We start from the raw sequence: 16,808 nt of genomic DNA, 5'->3' as shown, positions 1-16,808 counted from the left end.
TTCCTACCAACAATGTATGAGCATTCCAGTTTCTCCACAATCTGGTCAACACTTATTTTCCTCTTTAAATTTTTTTCCCTTGTGGCAATCCTAGTGGGTATGAAGTGGCGTGTCACTGTGGTATGGATCTATATATCTGTAATGACTAATAATGTTGATTGCCTTTTCATGTGTCTATTGGCCGTTTTTTGTTTTTTTGTTTTTTGTTTTTTTTTTGTTTTTTTTTTTTGAGACGGAGTCTCGCTGTATCTCCCAGGCTGGAGTGCAGTGGCGTGATCTCGGCTCACTGCAAGCTCCGCCTCCCGGGTTCACGCCATTCTCCCGCCTCAGCCTCCCAAGTAGCTGAGACTACAGGCGCCCGCCACCACGCCCGGCTAGTTTTTTGTATTTTTTAGTAGAGACGGGGTTTCACCATGTTAGCCAGGATAGTCTCGATCTCCTGACCTCGTGATCCACCCGCCTCGGCCTCCCAAAGTGCTGGGATTACAGGCTTGAGCCACCGCGCCCGGCCTATTGGCCGTTTTTTATCTCTTCGGAGACATGTCTCGTCATGTCCTATGCCTATTTTTTAATTGGTTTATTTGTCTTTTTGTTGTTGAGTGTTTTAAGAGTTCCTTATATATTCTGGATACTAGATCCTTATCAATGTATGATTTGGAAATATTTTCTCCCATTCTATGCGTTGTTTTTCCACTCTCTTGATAGGGTCCTTGGATGCACTACAGTTTTTACATTTGATGAAGTTGGCCAGGCACGGTGGCTCATGCCTGTAATCCCAGCACTTTGGGAGACTGAGGCAGGTGTATCATCTGAGGTCAGGAGTTCGAGACCATCCTGGCCAACATGATGAAACCCCATCTCTATTAAAAATACAAAAATTTAGCCAGTTGTAGTGGCTGGCACCTGTAATCCCAGCTACTCGGGAGGCTGAGTGAAGAGAATTGCTTGAACCCGGGAGGCGGAGGTTGCAGTGAGCAAAGATAGTGCCACCGCACTCCAGCCTGGGTAACAAAAGTGGAACTCCGTCTCAAAAAATAAAAATAAAAATAAATAAATACACCTGATGAAGTTTAATTTAGGTTACAGAGGCTGGCCTTGAACTCCTGGGCTCAAGCGATCCCATCTCCTCAGCCTCCAAGTAGCTGGGACTGCAGTGTGCACCATCCCAGCCAGCTGATTTTTTGTTCGGTTGATTTTGCTTTTTGCTTTCATTGTCATATTTAAGAAGTTGTTGGCCAGGCGCGGTGGCTCAAGCCTGTAATCCCAGCACTTTGGGAGGCCGAGATGGGCGGATCACGAGGTCAGGAGATCGAGACCATCCTGGCTAACACGGTGAAATTTCGTCTCTACTAAAAAATACAAAAAACTAGCCGGGCGCGGTGGCGGGCGCCTATAGTCCCAGCTACTCGGGAGGCTGAGGCAGGAGAATGGCATGAACCCGGGAGGCGGAGCTTGCAGTGAGCTGAGATCCGGCCACTGCACTCCAGCCTGGGCGGCAGAGCGAGACTCCGTCTCAAAAAAAAAAAAAAAAAAAAAAAAGAAGTTGTTTCCAAATCCAGGGTCCTCAAGATTTGCTCCTGTATTTTCTTCTAAGAATGTTACAGTTAGCTCTTAAATTTAGGCCTTTGATCCGTTTTGAGGTAATTTTTATATATGCTAAGGATCCAACTTCACTATTTTGCATGTGGCTATGCAGTTATCTCACATTGGTTGATTTGGTTTTTTTTTTTTTTTAGTTTTGAGACGGAGTCTCGCTCTGTCACCCAGGTTGGAGTGCAGTGGCATGATCTCTACTCATTGAAACCTCTGCCTCCTGGGTTCAAGCGATTCTCCTGCCTCAGCCTCCCGAGTAGCTGGGATTATAGGCACCTGACACCATGCCTGGCTAATTTTTGTTTTTTTTTTTGTAGATATGAGGTTTCACCATGTTGGCCGGACTGGTCTCGAACTCCTGACCTTAGGTGATCTGCCCGCCTCGGCCTCCCAAAGTGCTGGGATTATAGGTGTGAGCCACCTCACCCAGCCACATTGATTGATTTTTGAATGATAATCTAACCTTGTATTTCTGGGATATACCCAATTTTGTCATCCTGTGCAATCCTGTTTATATATTATTGGATTTGATTGGTGAAAATTTAGCTAAGAACTTTTGTGTCTGTATTCATGAGGGCTGTCTTTCTGCAGTTTTCTTGTCTTTGGTCTCTGGTATCAGAATAAAGCTATCTTCATGAAGTAGGAACTATTTTCTTCTTTTCACTTTTCTGGATGATTTTGTGTGGAATTGGTTTTTTTTTTTTTTTTTTTTTTTTTTTTTTTTTTTGAGACGGAGTCTCGCTCTGTCTCCCGGGCTGGAGTTGCAGTGGCCGGATCTCAGCTCACTGCAAGCTCCGCCTCCCGGGTTCACGCCATTCTCCTGCCTCAGCCTCCCGAGTAGCTGGGACTACAGGCGCCGCCACCTCGCCCGGCTAGTTTTTTGTATTTTTTAGTAGAGACGGGGTTTCACCATGTTCACCAGGATGGTCTCGATCTCCTGACCTCGTGATCCACCCGTCTCGGCCTCCCAAAGTGCTGGGATTACAGGCTTGAGCCACCGCGCCCGGCCGGTATTTTTTTTTTAATTAATGTTTCATTGAAGTCACCAGTGAAGCTACCTCGATCTGGAATTTACTTTCAGGGAAAGTTTTTAACTATAACTTCAATGTATTTAAAAGATTTAGGCTATTCAGGCCATTGATTCCTTCTTGTTTGAATTTGATTATTTGTACCTTTCAATGAACGTGTTTATTTTATCTAAGTTATCCAATGTATTGGTATAAAGCTGCTCATCATATTCCCCTAATATTTTAATATTTATAGAATCTGTAGTGATGTCACTTCTCTCATTTCTGATATTGGTAATGTGTGTCTTCTTTTGTTTTTCCCATCAGTCTGCTAAAGGATTATGGATTTTATTAGCTTTTGAAAAGAACCAGCTTTTGATTTCATTGATTCTTCTGTATAGTTTTTCTGTTTACTCCTTCATTGATTTCTGCTTTTATCGTTTAATTTCCTTTATTCTGTTTACCATGAGCTGCATTTGCTCTTCTATTTTTAGTTTAAGATGGAAGCTGAGCATTGATTTGAAACCTTAATTCTTTTTGACTAGTGGTGTCTAGTACTATATATTTCCCTCTAAGTACTGCTTTAACTACATCCTAAAAATTTTGATACATTGTTTTTTCTTTTTCATTCAGTTTAAAATACTTTCTATTTTCCCTTGTGATTTTTTTTTCCTTTAACCTATGGACTACTTAGAAGTGTGTTACCTAGTCTCCAAATATTTGAGGATTTTCCAAATATTTTTTAGCTATTGATTTCTATTTAATTCTATTGTGGTCAGACAACGTACTTTTTCTTGAACCCTTGAAAATTTATTGAAACTTGTTTTTGGGGCCAAAATATAGTCTATCTTGTTAAATGCTCTGTGTGTACTCAGAAAAAAAGTGTGTACTTTGCTTTTTTTTTTTTTTGAGACAAGGTCTGGCACTACCACCAGGCTGGAGTGCAGTGGCTCCATCTCAGCTCACTGTAACCTCTGCCTCCGTGGTCTCAAGGGATCCTCCTACCTTCTACCTACCTGGAAATCAACAGCTAAAAAATATTTGGAAAATCCCCAAATTTTTGGAGACTAGGTAAGTCACTTCCAAGTAGCCCATGGGTTAAAGAAAAAAAATCAAAAAGGAAAATAGAAAGTATTTTAAATCTTTCTCATAGGGCATGACTGCTGGCGATGAATACTTTCAGCTTCTTTTTTTTTAAATGGAGTCTCGCTCTTTCATCCAGGCTGGAGTGCATGGCACAATCTCGGCTCGCCACAACCTCACAACCTCCACCTCCCAGAGTCAAGCAATTCTTGTGCCTCAGCTTCCCAAGTAGCTGGGACTGCAGGCGCACGCTGCCACGCCTGGCTAAGTTTTGTATTTTTAGTAGAGATGGGTTTTGCCATGTTGGCCAGGCTGGTCTTGAACTCCTGACCTCAGGTGATCCACCCACCTCAGCCTCCCAAGGTGTTGAGATTACAGGCGTGAGCCACCGTGCCCAGCCTACTTTCAGCTCCTGTATATCTAAAAAAGTCCTTATTTTGTCTTCATTTTTAAAAGATATTTTTGCCACATACAGCACTCTAAATTAATGGCTAAGTTTTTTGGGTTATTTTGGTTTTTGTTTTCCAAAGAGGAATGAAGATATCCCAGTCTTGGATAGGTCATGCGTTGAACAGTACTTAGGTGAATATGCTGTTAGGACCCGTGCAGATCTTAGACCTTCGCTCTGTGCAGTTCTCACCTCTTCCATATGCTGCCATGCAAATTCCAGCTGCTTTGTCCTCCTCATACCCCTGGCAATGTCTCATGAGTCAGGGAGACCGCCTCCCCATAGGGACCACTCCATGGAAACTTGCTCCAGCCAGTCAAAGGTCCCATTTGTTTCCCATATCTCAGAGATCACTGTTCTTCATTGTCTGATATCAAATGTCTTGAAAACAGTTGTTTCATATATTTTGCCAGCTTTTTAGTTCTTTCAGATAATATAGTAAGTTCAGTCATTCTTACTCCATCTGTGCCACGCACAGAAGTTGTCCATATAAGTTTTATTTGGCGTATATGTAAGTAAGGCAAGCCCTGTTATTTAGCGCTACTCTCTGGCTTTGAAGGTCTTGGAATGTACTGGAAAAATGTTGGAGTCGTGGGGCAGGGCACGGTGGCTCACGCCTGTAATCCCAGCACTTTGGGAGGCCGAGGTGGGCGGATCACGAGGTCAGGAGATCAAGACCATCCTGGCCAACACAGTGAAACCCTGTCTCTACTAAAAATACAAAAAATTAGCTGGGCATGGTGGTGGGCGCCTGTAGTCTCAGTTACTCGGGAGGCTGAGGCAGGAAAATGGCGTGAACCCGGGAGGCGGAGCTTGCGGTTAGGCGAGATCACACCACTGCACTCCAGCCTGGGCAACAGTGCAAGACTCCATCTCAAAAAAAAAAAAAAAAAAATGGAGTCATGGGAACAAAAGAGTATTCTAGTTTAGAGATCCAGATTGAAAGTTGCTTTACCTCTCTGTTTCTAAAATTTGGGAGGTGACTACTATTAACATCAATAACCTTTTTTGGTGTAAGTTCTCTGATTCAACACCATCAATGTTTCCTTAACTTTAGGGTCGTGTTACATGTAGATAGAGATTCCTGGTTGAAGTGTAGGACCTATGTCCTGGATTTTGCCTTTCTGCTTATTACCATAGTTCCCAGGTAGCTATATTGCTGTCATAATCTCCACTTCAGAAACAAGAGATGAGTAAGTGTGTGGTATAGGTTCTGGCTTCCCGCCTCCGTTCTAAGTTGGCTACCTTTCCTAAAGTGAGATATTTCTGATGTATTTTGTAATAATTTATAAAGTAGTCATCTCCCAGCTTCACAACTGAAAGTGTTAAGGGGAGGCAGAAACTTTGCAACTGTATACTCCTTGGTTCCCTACTGACAATGTCCAACTGACCAGTGACAACTGTCATTCTTGGTTATATGGAAAGAAGCTACTGGTCTCATAACAACGTTCCGGAAAGCGAATTCCAGGAGGTTGTTTTTCTGGTGTATGTATACTTAATATTTTCATCCATGCCTTTACAAACGATTTCTCCACTGTCCGGGATCTTTAGAGATCACCCGAGTGGAATTGAGTGTTGCTGCAAGAACTCTTTTCCTTCAGCATCCAGAAAATCAGAAGAGAAAGTTTTTCCTAGAATACATGGATGGCAAACCACTCTGTGGCCTCTTTTTCTGCCTCATCAACTCTCCAGCGTTATCAATTTTTGTTAAACGGGTGAAATTGGCTCATAGTGAATGTCTAGAGCAAGCTTTGTGTGTTCAGAGGTGTGTGTATCTAAAGGGAAAGCCGGTGTCTTTTCATTGATGTCAGTGGAGTGGAAATGGGAGCAGATGGGTATTTTGATGATATGCATAAAAGCTTCTGCTCTTTCTGATCGTCTGTTGGTGAAGCAACCTCCTTCTCTCCTAGTATCCTTTTATACATCACACATAACATTTAGACCTCCAGGACATACTTAATGTGAAAGAGAAAAAATGCTGGCAGTAAATATGCCTGCGAATGGCACCCACCATTCCAATAGATCTGTGAATGCACAGACTGAGTCAGAGGTGTTGAAGGAAAGCCCGGGTGACATATTATGAGAGCCACTCCTCGTCTCTAGAAACAAATGCCTCAGTGAATAGGACTGTTACCCTTTTTTTTTCACCAGTGTTGCTCTGTTTCCATTTGCATTTCCAGAAGTGACCTAGTTCTGAGTTTTCTTGCTTCACACATCAAAGCTCACAGCCTTCGTAACTGGGTGGAACAAGCAAGTGGAAAGGTAGCATTGTTTTCTCTTATAGCACCATGTCAGCTACTATAAAAGATCTCTTTTGATCACAAGGGACTTAAATATGTGAACATTGGGGCTTGTAGTGATTTGTGCGTTTTCAACTAAGCAGGATATTAAAACATAAAGCCAAAATTGAGGTAACATCTGACAGCCAGTTCAGGGACCACAGACTTGGAAAGGCCTTTGGCAATCAACATTCCTTCTTTGTCAACCCAGAAGCTTTGGATCAATCCCCACTCCTCAAAGTTTCCTTGGAGTACCTCACAGCCTAGTACCCACCCTTGAAATTGCACTTGAAAAGTAATTTCTTTTCTTTGCCAAGTTAACAATACCATGACCTAGCCAAATAGTTCCTTACTGTACACCTGAGTTTTAAAGGCGTGGCATTCAGGTGTCTCAAATTTCAAAAGCCTGAAACTTGGCATAACTCCTGATAAGCCTCATAGCTTCCTTTTTTCTTTTCTTTCCCTTCTTCTTTCTTTCTGCCATCCCTCCCTCCTTCTCTTTCTCTCTCTCTTTCTTCCTTTTTACTTATTTTTCAAGATAACTTAGTTTGCAAAAAGAAAACCATCTGTCTCACAAGCCTATGGCCTCCATTTGACAAGACTCAATAAAACATAATTGTTAGTGAGACCGCTCTTTGTTCGTTACCTCGGGTCAGTAGCCAAGGAGTGACCCAACCCTCCAGTTGCGGAGGTAAAGCAGTTCCTTCTGGGGCACATTCAATTCCAGGATGTTTTGTTGAGACTCCTAACCAGGGTTCCTATAGTGACAGCCCATTAAAGGTATTAGCACCTGCCCACCTGGTGCTACAAAGGGGCTGGGAGCACGCTGGGCCCTCTCAGAAGTTACCAGATGACAACACATCCACTCTCATTATTTTCCATTTCCTCCCTTTGTATCATTTGAGAAAAACGTCACAATTATTTGGGGTAGAGAAAATTTTTTTATAGAAAGCCTATCCTATTTTCCTTTGCTTTAAAGACATCTTCAAGCATGATGTATGTAATCAGAGGAATGATGAACACAGAGAATTTGAAATAACTGACGGATGTTTGTCTTGAGATAGTTTTAAAATCTGGTGATAGGACGGTGTTAACCGTATACGAGTGGAGGGTAGGAGGGTTCCTCCCAGCTGAATTTTTTGAACATGGGATGCATTATGCCTGTGCTCTCCCATGCATGATTCTAATTTGGAAGCTGATCCAAATTAGTAAACCTAAGTAAACCTCTTTTTAGGGAGTTTGAATTTTTTTTTTTTTTTTGACACAGGATCTCACTCTGTTGCCCAGGCTGGAGTGCAGTGGTGCAATCTCGGCTCACTGCAGCCTCTGCCTCCTGGGTTCTGCAAGCCATTCTTGTGCCTTAGCCTCCTGAGTAGCTGGGACGACAGGCACGCACCACTATGTCAGGCTAATTTTTGTATTTTTAGTAGAGACGGGATTCTGCCATGTTGCCCAGGCTGGTCTCGAACTCCTGGCCTGAAGTGATCTGCCCGCCTCGGCCTCCCGAGATGCTGGGACTACAGGTGTGAGCCACCGCACCCAGCCAAGCTTGAATTCTTGATCTCAGTCTCCTCACGCCCATGCCTTATTTTGATCTGTCTTTTATTTTACGTAATGAGACATCTCGATTTTTACATCAGTGAAAGGGTGCCATTTCATAAAATACCAAGATGGTTGCACTTTCCAGGAGTAGCATTTCAGATCTCACATATATTCAGCCTTGACAGAAGGCTTAGTTTAAAATGTCTAAAGGCATGTACAAAGAAAGAAAGAATAGCAGAGTGCTAGCATTGCCCCCTTTGGAACTGGACTTAGCCTTGAAAAGCAGCCATTATGTGAATGAGAGGGATAAAGATGCTAAGAAGAGGCCAGGGGATTCTATGATGGAAAGACTAAGTCTCCTAAAAATAAGTTCATGACTTGAGTCTCATCAGTTGAGTGTCTTGTAGGTCCAAAGCACGGATGTCATAAAGATAATGACTGTGCTTAGTTTGCTTAGTTTTTGTGCACAATTTCTTTTGTTTAACTGCAACTCTATCAGACAGGGGGACAAGAATGGAACCTCTGCAATTTACCCACGTATATTTTGATTTGTAACTTGCTGTACAGAAAAGTTGTAGGAAGTCGGGGAGGGTAGAAACGCCCCTAGTTAGAAATATAAACTTGTTTCATAGAAGGAACGTAAAGCAACAGCAGAAGTGAATGCTCACAAGTGGCTTTCTTCGGGCTGTTCAGAACAGACAGAGTATTGTGTTCCATACTGGTTGATCCAGTCTTTGCTTTCATGGTTTTCTGCTCCTTGAGCCAGAATATTGGCCGGCATTTTTCAGAAGTTGTAATTATTACACACTGTGCCTGCAGGGGCATGAAGAGCCAAAGAAGCTTCAAGATTGAAAACTGTGGGTTGGGAAACAGCAAGCCACTGGGTTCAGCTTTTGGGTTTATATCATCAACCAGCGACTGATCAATTCTTTCAAAAAATAAAGAAATTAATCTAGGGACCTCATTTTGCATTCCTACCAAAATTGCAGAGAAACAATAACAACTTGACTGCACCCTTCACCCAGAAGGAACTTTGCTCATGAAAGACATAAATCATTTTGTAGAGCAGAACGTTCTTTGAAAGCTCTGAGTAGAAGAAAGCACTTGCTTAAGGAGCTTAATTGATAGAAACTAGCAGTTTGGACAGGGCTGCCTGAGTTCAAAGGCACCGCTTTTAATCCCAAACTATTTTAATTTTACTTAACTTTTATTTCTTTCTGAGTGACTACACTGCAAACTGCAAACTTCTATTAATCCACTGCCAAGTAATTTTTCTTAAGAAGGTGGATACTTTGCAAGATCCATCGCCAGGAGATGGCTGTCAGGAATGCGGGTAGAACAGTTTTGTGTAGATAAAAACAGAGGCACGGGAAAGTAGGTCATTCTGTTTTATATGTGGAACAGATTCTGGCTCTGGCAGTTTGCGCTGATGGAAAACAATAAGGGACTAGTACTTCTTTAAGTTTGGAAATGTAATGCCTCTGGCAATACAGGATCTTGGAGCGTGGAGGCTAATGTTTTCATAGTTGGGATTTCATGTTAGTAGAACAGCCAAAATGTCAACTGTTTGCAAGGAGAGTCATCCAATTCACACATATGCCGCTGGAGAGAAAGCCTAGCTTCAGGAGATGACAGTTAACATTTTGGGGATGAACGGGAAGAGTGCAGAAACAGCCCACTGCAGCCAAGAAATGAGTGGTTGTTGGAAGAACCGCTTTAGCAAAATTGTTCTTTCTTTCATTGCTAGCACACGAGACTTGTAACATTGCATTCAGACTTTCACACTATGTGTTTTTTTTTTTTTTTTTTTTTTTTCTTTTTTTTTTTTTTTTTTTGGCCCATTTGAGAGTTAAGAGCTTACAAAAGTGACTAGGTTGGATAACTTCAGCAGAATTGATTTCTTCGAAACAGCAAATGGGCCAACTTTGACTAGTTTATCTTCATAAAATGGATGGCCAGAATTACAACATATTTGGTCATTTTGGCCATCTTAATAACTGACACAGATCAATACCTCAGCCACTTTTTTTCTTGACACTTATTCTCTAGAGAAAAAAATTGATTTATTGAGATGCCTCTTCCTTTTTGTGACTCTTAGTCTTTCTACAGTCTTGCGAATAACTACTTGTCTGTATTACTGAGGTCATTCTTTAGTTTTGAAGGACGAGAATATTGGTTTTTATTGGCTTCAAGAGTGTGGTCCAGGATAGTTTTTTAAAAACCCACATAATCTGGTGTATTTAGTGTTGTATAGATATTGTTTAGTGCACTATCGTTTAAGGCTGGCACTACTGAATATGAAACAGTTGAAAATCAACTGACCAACAAACTATCTTAAAATGGCACAATCGTGAGCTACTCAAAGAAATGTACCACCTCACACATTCAAAACACAGAAATCACAGAACACACATTCTGTCCGAAAAGCAGAAAATAACACATGTTGATAAGAACATGGAGAAATAGGAATCCTGGTGCACTGTTGTGGGAATGCAAAATGGTGCAGCCACTAAGGAAAATATTAGGATTGTTCCTCAAAAAATTAAAAACAGAATTAGCATGTGATTCAGTAGTTCTACTTCTAGATATATATTCAAAATAATTGAAATCAGGGACTCAGTAGATACCCGTGTATCCATGTTCATAGCAGCATTACTCACAAGAGCCGAAAGGTGAAAGCAACTCAAGTGGCCACGAATGGGTAAGATAAATATGGGTAAATATATACAATGGGAATATTATTCAGCCTTAAAAAGGAAGGAAATTCTGACACATGTTACAACATGGATGAAACTTTGAAGATGTTATGTTAAATTTAAAAAGCCAGTCACAAAAACACAAATACTACATGATTCCACCCATAACAGGTACCTAGAGTAGTCACACTCATAGACACAGAAAGTGGAATGATGGTTGCCTAGGGCTGGGGGGAGGAGGAAATGGAGAGTTAGTGTTTCATGGGTACAGTTTCAGTTGGAAAAGATAAGAAACTTGACATGGATGGTGGCGATGGTTGCACATACAATGTGAATATATTAAGTGTTAATGCCATTGAACTGTATGTTTAATAATGGTTCAGCTGGTACATTTTATGTTATATATATTTTATCATAATAAAAAATAAGTAAACTATTAGGCCAGGAAGTGACTTTAAAAAAAAAAGAAATGCAGGGCAGGGTAACAGACACATGGTGCTATCTTCAGTGGACTTATATTCTGTCATCGTTTCCTGCCTTCTCCAGAGGCCAGCAAAGCTCTTTTTGTATGTCTTCAATGACTTCAGGCCCACACATTCCTTGCCCGTTGTCTGAGAAAGAGTTCTTCATTTCTCTCCTCTTCTCCCTCCCCTCCCACCTTCCACATGTTCTCCCCTTCATTGCAGGGTTCAGCCAGAGATATACAGGGCGCTTTGGTTGAGAAACACTGATCTCATGGACATCCATGTAAAATGCTCAGACTTAATCTGTGAACAAGGTGTCTTTCATCACCTTGCTAGAACTGTGAAAAGAAAATTAAAGGCGCAGGTGAGGGCAGAAATACAGAGCCCTAATAGAGAACTATAAGCTGATGTTTGCTCCCAAGGCTTTGTACCTGCATGACTAAGAGAAAGGTAAACCCTTGCCAGGCAAACGAGTTTTAATTTTAAGAGGAAGCTATTGAAATCTCAGTTTGGGCTGAGTGTGGTGGCTCACACCTTGTAATCCCAGCACTTTGGGAGGCAGAGGCAGGCAGATCACCTGAGGTCAGGAGGTCGAGACCAGCCTGGCCAACTTGGCAAAACCCCATCTCTACTAAAAATACAAAAATTAGGTGGGCATAGTGGTGCATGACTGTAATCCCAGCTATTTGGGAGACTGAGGCAGGAGAATCGCTTGAACCAGGGAGTCTGAGGTTGCAGTGAGCTGAGATTGTGCCACTGCACTCCAGCCTGGGCAGCAGAGCAAGACTCTGTCTCAAGAAAGAAAGAGAGAGAGAGAGAGAGAGAGAAAGAGAGAGAGAAAGAGAGAGAGAAGGAAGGAAAGAAGGAAGGAAAGAAGGAAGGAAGGAAGGAAGGAAGGAAGGAAGGAAGGAAGGAAGGAAGGAAGGAAGGAAGGAAGGAAGGAAAGAAGGAGGGAGAGGGAGGGAGGGAGGAAGGAAAGAAGGAAGGAAGGAAGAAAAGAAGGAAGACACTTACTTCAGTTTGCTTTCAGGAAGTCTTTGGTAAGAGTTGCCCCTGGAAAAATGTGGCTTCGCAGGATTCATGGTAGTTTTGGTCCAGGTTAGGTTATGTTTTTCCACATTTTTTTTTTCTTTTCTTTCTTTTTTTTTTTTTTTTTTTTTTTTTTTTTTTGAGATGGAGTTGCCCAGGCTGGAGTGCAATGGCGCGATCTCAGTTCACCACAACCTCCGTTTCCTGGGTTCAAGCTATTCTCCTGCCTCAGCCTCCCGAGTAGGTGGGATTACAGGCATGCATCACCATGCCCAGCTAATTTTTTTTTGTATTTTTAGTAGAGACGGGATTTTTCCATGTTGATCAGGCTGGTCTCAAACTCCCGACCTCAGGTGATCTGCCCACCTCGGCCTCCCAAAGTGCTGGAATTACAGGCGTGAGCCACCACGCCTGGCCTTTCTTCCCATTTCTTTTTTTCTTTTCTTTTTCTTTTTTTTTTTTTTTTTTTTTTTTGAGACGGAATCTCGCTCTTTCACCCAGGCTAGAGTGCGGTGGCGCAATCTCAGGTCACTGCAACCTCCGCCTCCTGGGTTCATGCTATTCTCCTGCCTCAGCCTCCCCAGTAGCTGGGACTACAGGTGCTTGCCACCACACCCGGCTAATTTTTGGTATTTTTAAGTAGAGACGGGATTTCACCGTGTTAGCCAGGATGGTCTCGATCTCCTGACCTCGTGATCCGCCCGTCTTGGCCTCCCAAAGTGCTGGGATTACAGGCATGAGCCACCGCGCTGGGCCCTTTCTCCCTATTTCTAAGCAAATTACCCAGACTAAGATACCAGTGAATTGTTTCCTTACTCATCACCAACCTGAATTTCAGGACTTAAGTCACCCCATATTTGGGGAGGAAGTGGGACACTTCAGGTAAGGAATGATAGAGCTGGACATTCTACTGGCTTTAATAGTTCAGCGCTTTGTCCCACCTATAAAATTTCTCTTGATACGCTTTAATATTCCATATTGAGCAAACATGAGATTCGTGCTCTTCACATTGAAGCTATGACAATCAATGTGCTTGCCTCAAGGGTCTACCCCTGCCACCACCACCCCCAACACACACACACACACACACACACACACACACAGAGAAGATTGAGAAGATGAGACTTCTAATGGTCACACCCGGTGAGTAAAGTAGAAAGTAGTTTTGCTTCAAGAAATATCCTTGCCAGGTGCAGTGGCTCACACCTGTAATCTCAGCACTTTGGGAGGCCGAGGCAGGCAGATCACTTGAGGTCAGTAGTTTGAAACCAGCCTGGCCAACATGGTGAAACTTCTTCTCTACTAAAAATACAAAAATTAGCCGGATATGGTGGCATATACCTGTAATCTCAGCTACTCGGGAGGCTGTGGTGGGAGAATCGCTTGAACCCGGGAGGTGGAGGTTGCTGTGAGCCAAGATCGCGCCACTGCACTCCAGCCTGGCTCCAAAAAACAAGCAAACAAACAAACAAAAAAGAGAAAGGAAAAGAAAAGAAAGAAAGAAATATCCTCTAACTAAATTTCTTTATTCTATTCTCCCAAGTTTCCGCAGGTTCACTCGATCCAACAGTGTGACGACAGCAGTACAGGCCGACCTGGACTTCCATGATAATCTGGAAAATTCTCTGGAATCTATAGAGGACAATTCGTGTCCTGGCCCAATGGCCAGACAGTTCTCCCGCGATGCCAGCACCTCCACAGTCAGCATTCAGGGCTCAGGAAACCATTACCACGCCTGTGCCGCCGATGATGACTTTGACACGGATTTTGACCCCTCTATTCTGCCTCCTCCGGACCCCTGGATTGACTCTATCACTGAAGACCCTCTGGAGGCCGTGCAAAGGTCAGTGTGCCACCGGGACGGCCACTGGTTCCTGAAGCTCCTCCAGGCAGAGCGAGACCGCATGGAGGGGTGGTGCCAACAGATGGAGCGGGAAGAACGGGAAAACAGCCTGCCCGAAGACAGTAAGTAATGCCACCCACCGCGCCACACCCGTCCCCTGGGGCTGGGGTTGCTTTGCGTGTGCAGACCTTGTTGTTTTCTTCTCTGCCAGCTTCACTTGTATAACCTTGACGTTCCACACCCCAAACCAGAACACGAAGGCGAGCTAGGCGATCCCAGCTGAGTCCAGAAGTGCCTGCGCAGCACAAAACCAAGAAAACCCCTGGTAGACAGATGTAGCACTGTCCTTAGCTCTAGGCCCATGACGTTCTCTTTCTCTCTGAAAATACCAAGCTCTGCGTGGAGGTGCTTTCATGTCTCTAACTTGGTCCCTCTTCTCCAAGATGATCCTGGAATGTCGCTGATTCTCAAGAGGATTGAAAATAGTTCTAAACAAAACGTCTCGTGTATCCCACAAATACAGACATCTACTATATACCCACAAAATTCTTTTTAAATAAAAAAAGAAAATAATTCTAACTAGCCCAGTGCAGTGGTGCCCACCTGTAGTCCCAGCTGATTCAAGAGACTGAGGTGGAAGGATCACTCGAGTCCGGGGGTTAGAGGCTGCAGTGAGCTGTGATCACACCACTGCACTCCAGCCTGGGTGACAGAGCAAGACCCCAGCTCTAAAAATAAATATATAAATAATGCTAACTTTTTCAAGGTCCATAGATACTGGTACATTGGGGATTTATATTCTTTATGATTTTGTTATTCTCATCAACATACAGCATTAAAACAAGGCTTATAATGTATAGGCCAGTAGAAACCTCCGCCTGTTTGCCTTCTTGTCTGTCTGACAGGTGCTTTCTCTTAGGATTTACAGAGGCAAACCCTTTAGCTGCTATAGTAATACATTTTATAATCTTATTACAATTGAATGGGCTAAAGTGAAATACATGATGCATACATAAAATAAATAATGGACACTATTTTTTGCCCACTATTCTTTTCTTTCTTTTTTCAGACAGGGCCTCACTCCTTACCCAAGTTGGAGTGCAGTGGCGCAATCATGGCTCACCCCAGCCTCGACCTCCCAAGTAGTTGGGACTGCAGGCATGCACCCCATGCTGATTTTTGTATTTTTGGTAGCGGCAGCGTTTTGCCATGTTGCCCAGGCTGGTCTTGAACTACTGAACTGAAGCAATCCGCCCACCTCGGCCGCCCAGAGTGCTGGGATTACAGTCGTGAGACACTGTGCCCAGCCTGCACACTATTATTTTCAAACTTGACCTTTTAACATTTGAAAAAGAAAAATTAACAATTGAAAAAGAAAAATTATCAAATTATATTAACAGTTGAAAAAGAAAAATTGTCAAATTATCTCAATTCTGAGGCATGTTTTACATGTTTTCAACAATTCTGAAATTAGAATGTAGCTTATTTATAATCAGTATGTATTTTATTTTATTTTATTTTATTTTATTTTATTTATTTTTTTGAGACGGAGTCTCGCTCTGTCGCCCAGGCTGGAGTCCAGTGGGGCGATCTCAGTTCACTGCAAGCTCTGCCTCCCGGGTTCAGGCCATTCTCCTGCCTCAGCCTCCCGAGTAGCTGGAACTACAGGCACCCGCCACCACGCCCGGCTACTTTTTTTGTATTTTTAGGAGAGACGGGGTTTCACCATGTTAGCCAGGATGGTCTCGATCTCCTGACCTCGTGATCTGCCTGTCTGGGCCTCCCAAAGTGCTGGGATTACAGGTGTGAGCCACCACGCCCAGCCATCAGTATGTATTTTAATGTTGTATGTTTATTTTCCTCTGAAACGTTATTATTAAATTAATGGTGGATCCTCCAACTGATGATATTTTTGAAACAAAGAAATTTGGTGGTAGGCATTAATGCCTACTTCATGTCTATGTGGGAAGGATCTAAAAGAGTATTGCTATGAAGTAACTTTTTAGACTTGTTTTTTAAATTACTTTTTCAATTTTTATTATGAACTTTTTCTTTTTTTTTATGAGACGGAGTTTCGCTTTTGTTGCCCAAGCTGGAGTGCGATGGTGCGATCTTGGCTCACCACAACGTCCGCCTCCTGGGTTCAAGCTATTCTCCTGCCTCAGCCTCCCAAGTAGCTGGGATTATAGGCATGTGCCACCACATGCAGCCACTTTTGTATTTTTAGTAGAGAAGGGGTTTGTTGGTCTAGCTGGTCTTGAACTCCTGACCTCAGGTGATCCACCAGCCTCGGCCTCCCAAAGTGCTGGGATTAAAGGCATAAACCACCATGCCCGGCCTATTATGAACATTTTTAAACATGCACAAAAGTAGAGAGTTTAACATGATGAGTACCCATGTATTCATCACCTGCTTCAACAACTGGTCAGTCTTATCTCCCCCATTAGTAGTTATTGTTGTCAGAGTATTTTTAAGAAAATCCAGGGCCAGGTGTGGTGGCTCATACCTGTAATCCCAGCACTTTGGGAGGCTAAGGCAGGAGGATTGCTTGAGATGAGGAGTTCAAGACCAGTATAGCCAACATGGTGAAATACCATTTCTTCTAAAAATACAAAAATTAGCCAGGTGCAATGGCACGCACCTGTAATCCCAGCAACTTGGGAGGCTGAGGCAGGAGAATTGCTTAAATTCAGAGGAAGAAGTTGTGGCAAACTGAGATTGTGCCACTGCACTCTAGCCTGGGCACCAGAGTGAGACTCTGTCTCAAAAAAAAACAAAAGAAAGAAAGAAAATCCAAGGGCATCCGTCACTTCCCTATGTAGCT

General features: G+C 42.9%; 1 protein-coding gene across 17 annotated transcripts in view; it reads left to right on the top strand.

Moving 5' to 3' along the window:
* The window catches only part of DLGAP1 (DLG associated protein 1), a 959,039-nt gene that overhangs the window by 903,399 nt on the left and 38,832 nt on the right, over positions 1-16,808 (top strand). For all 17 annotated transcript variants that reach the window (XM_050767436.1, XM_050767440.1, XM_050767437.1 and 14 more), the window contains one exon: positions 13,685-14,106. In XM_050767436.1, coding sequence (XP_050623393.1) covers positions 13,685-14,106 — 422 coding nt within the window. The remainder of the gene's footprint in view (positions 1-13,684; positions 14,107-16,808) is intronic.

Source organism: Macaca thibetana, chromosome 18, assembly GCF_024542745.1.
Source record: "Macaca thibetana thibetana isolate TM-01 chromosome 18, ASM2454274v1, whole genome shotgun sequence".
Lineage (NCBI taxonomy): Eukaryota > Metazoa > Chordata > Mammalia > Primates > Cercopithecidae > Macaca > Macaca thibetana.
This window is presented reverse-complemented; position numbering and strand designations above follow the sequence as displayed.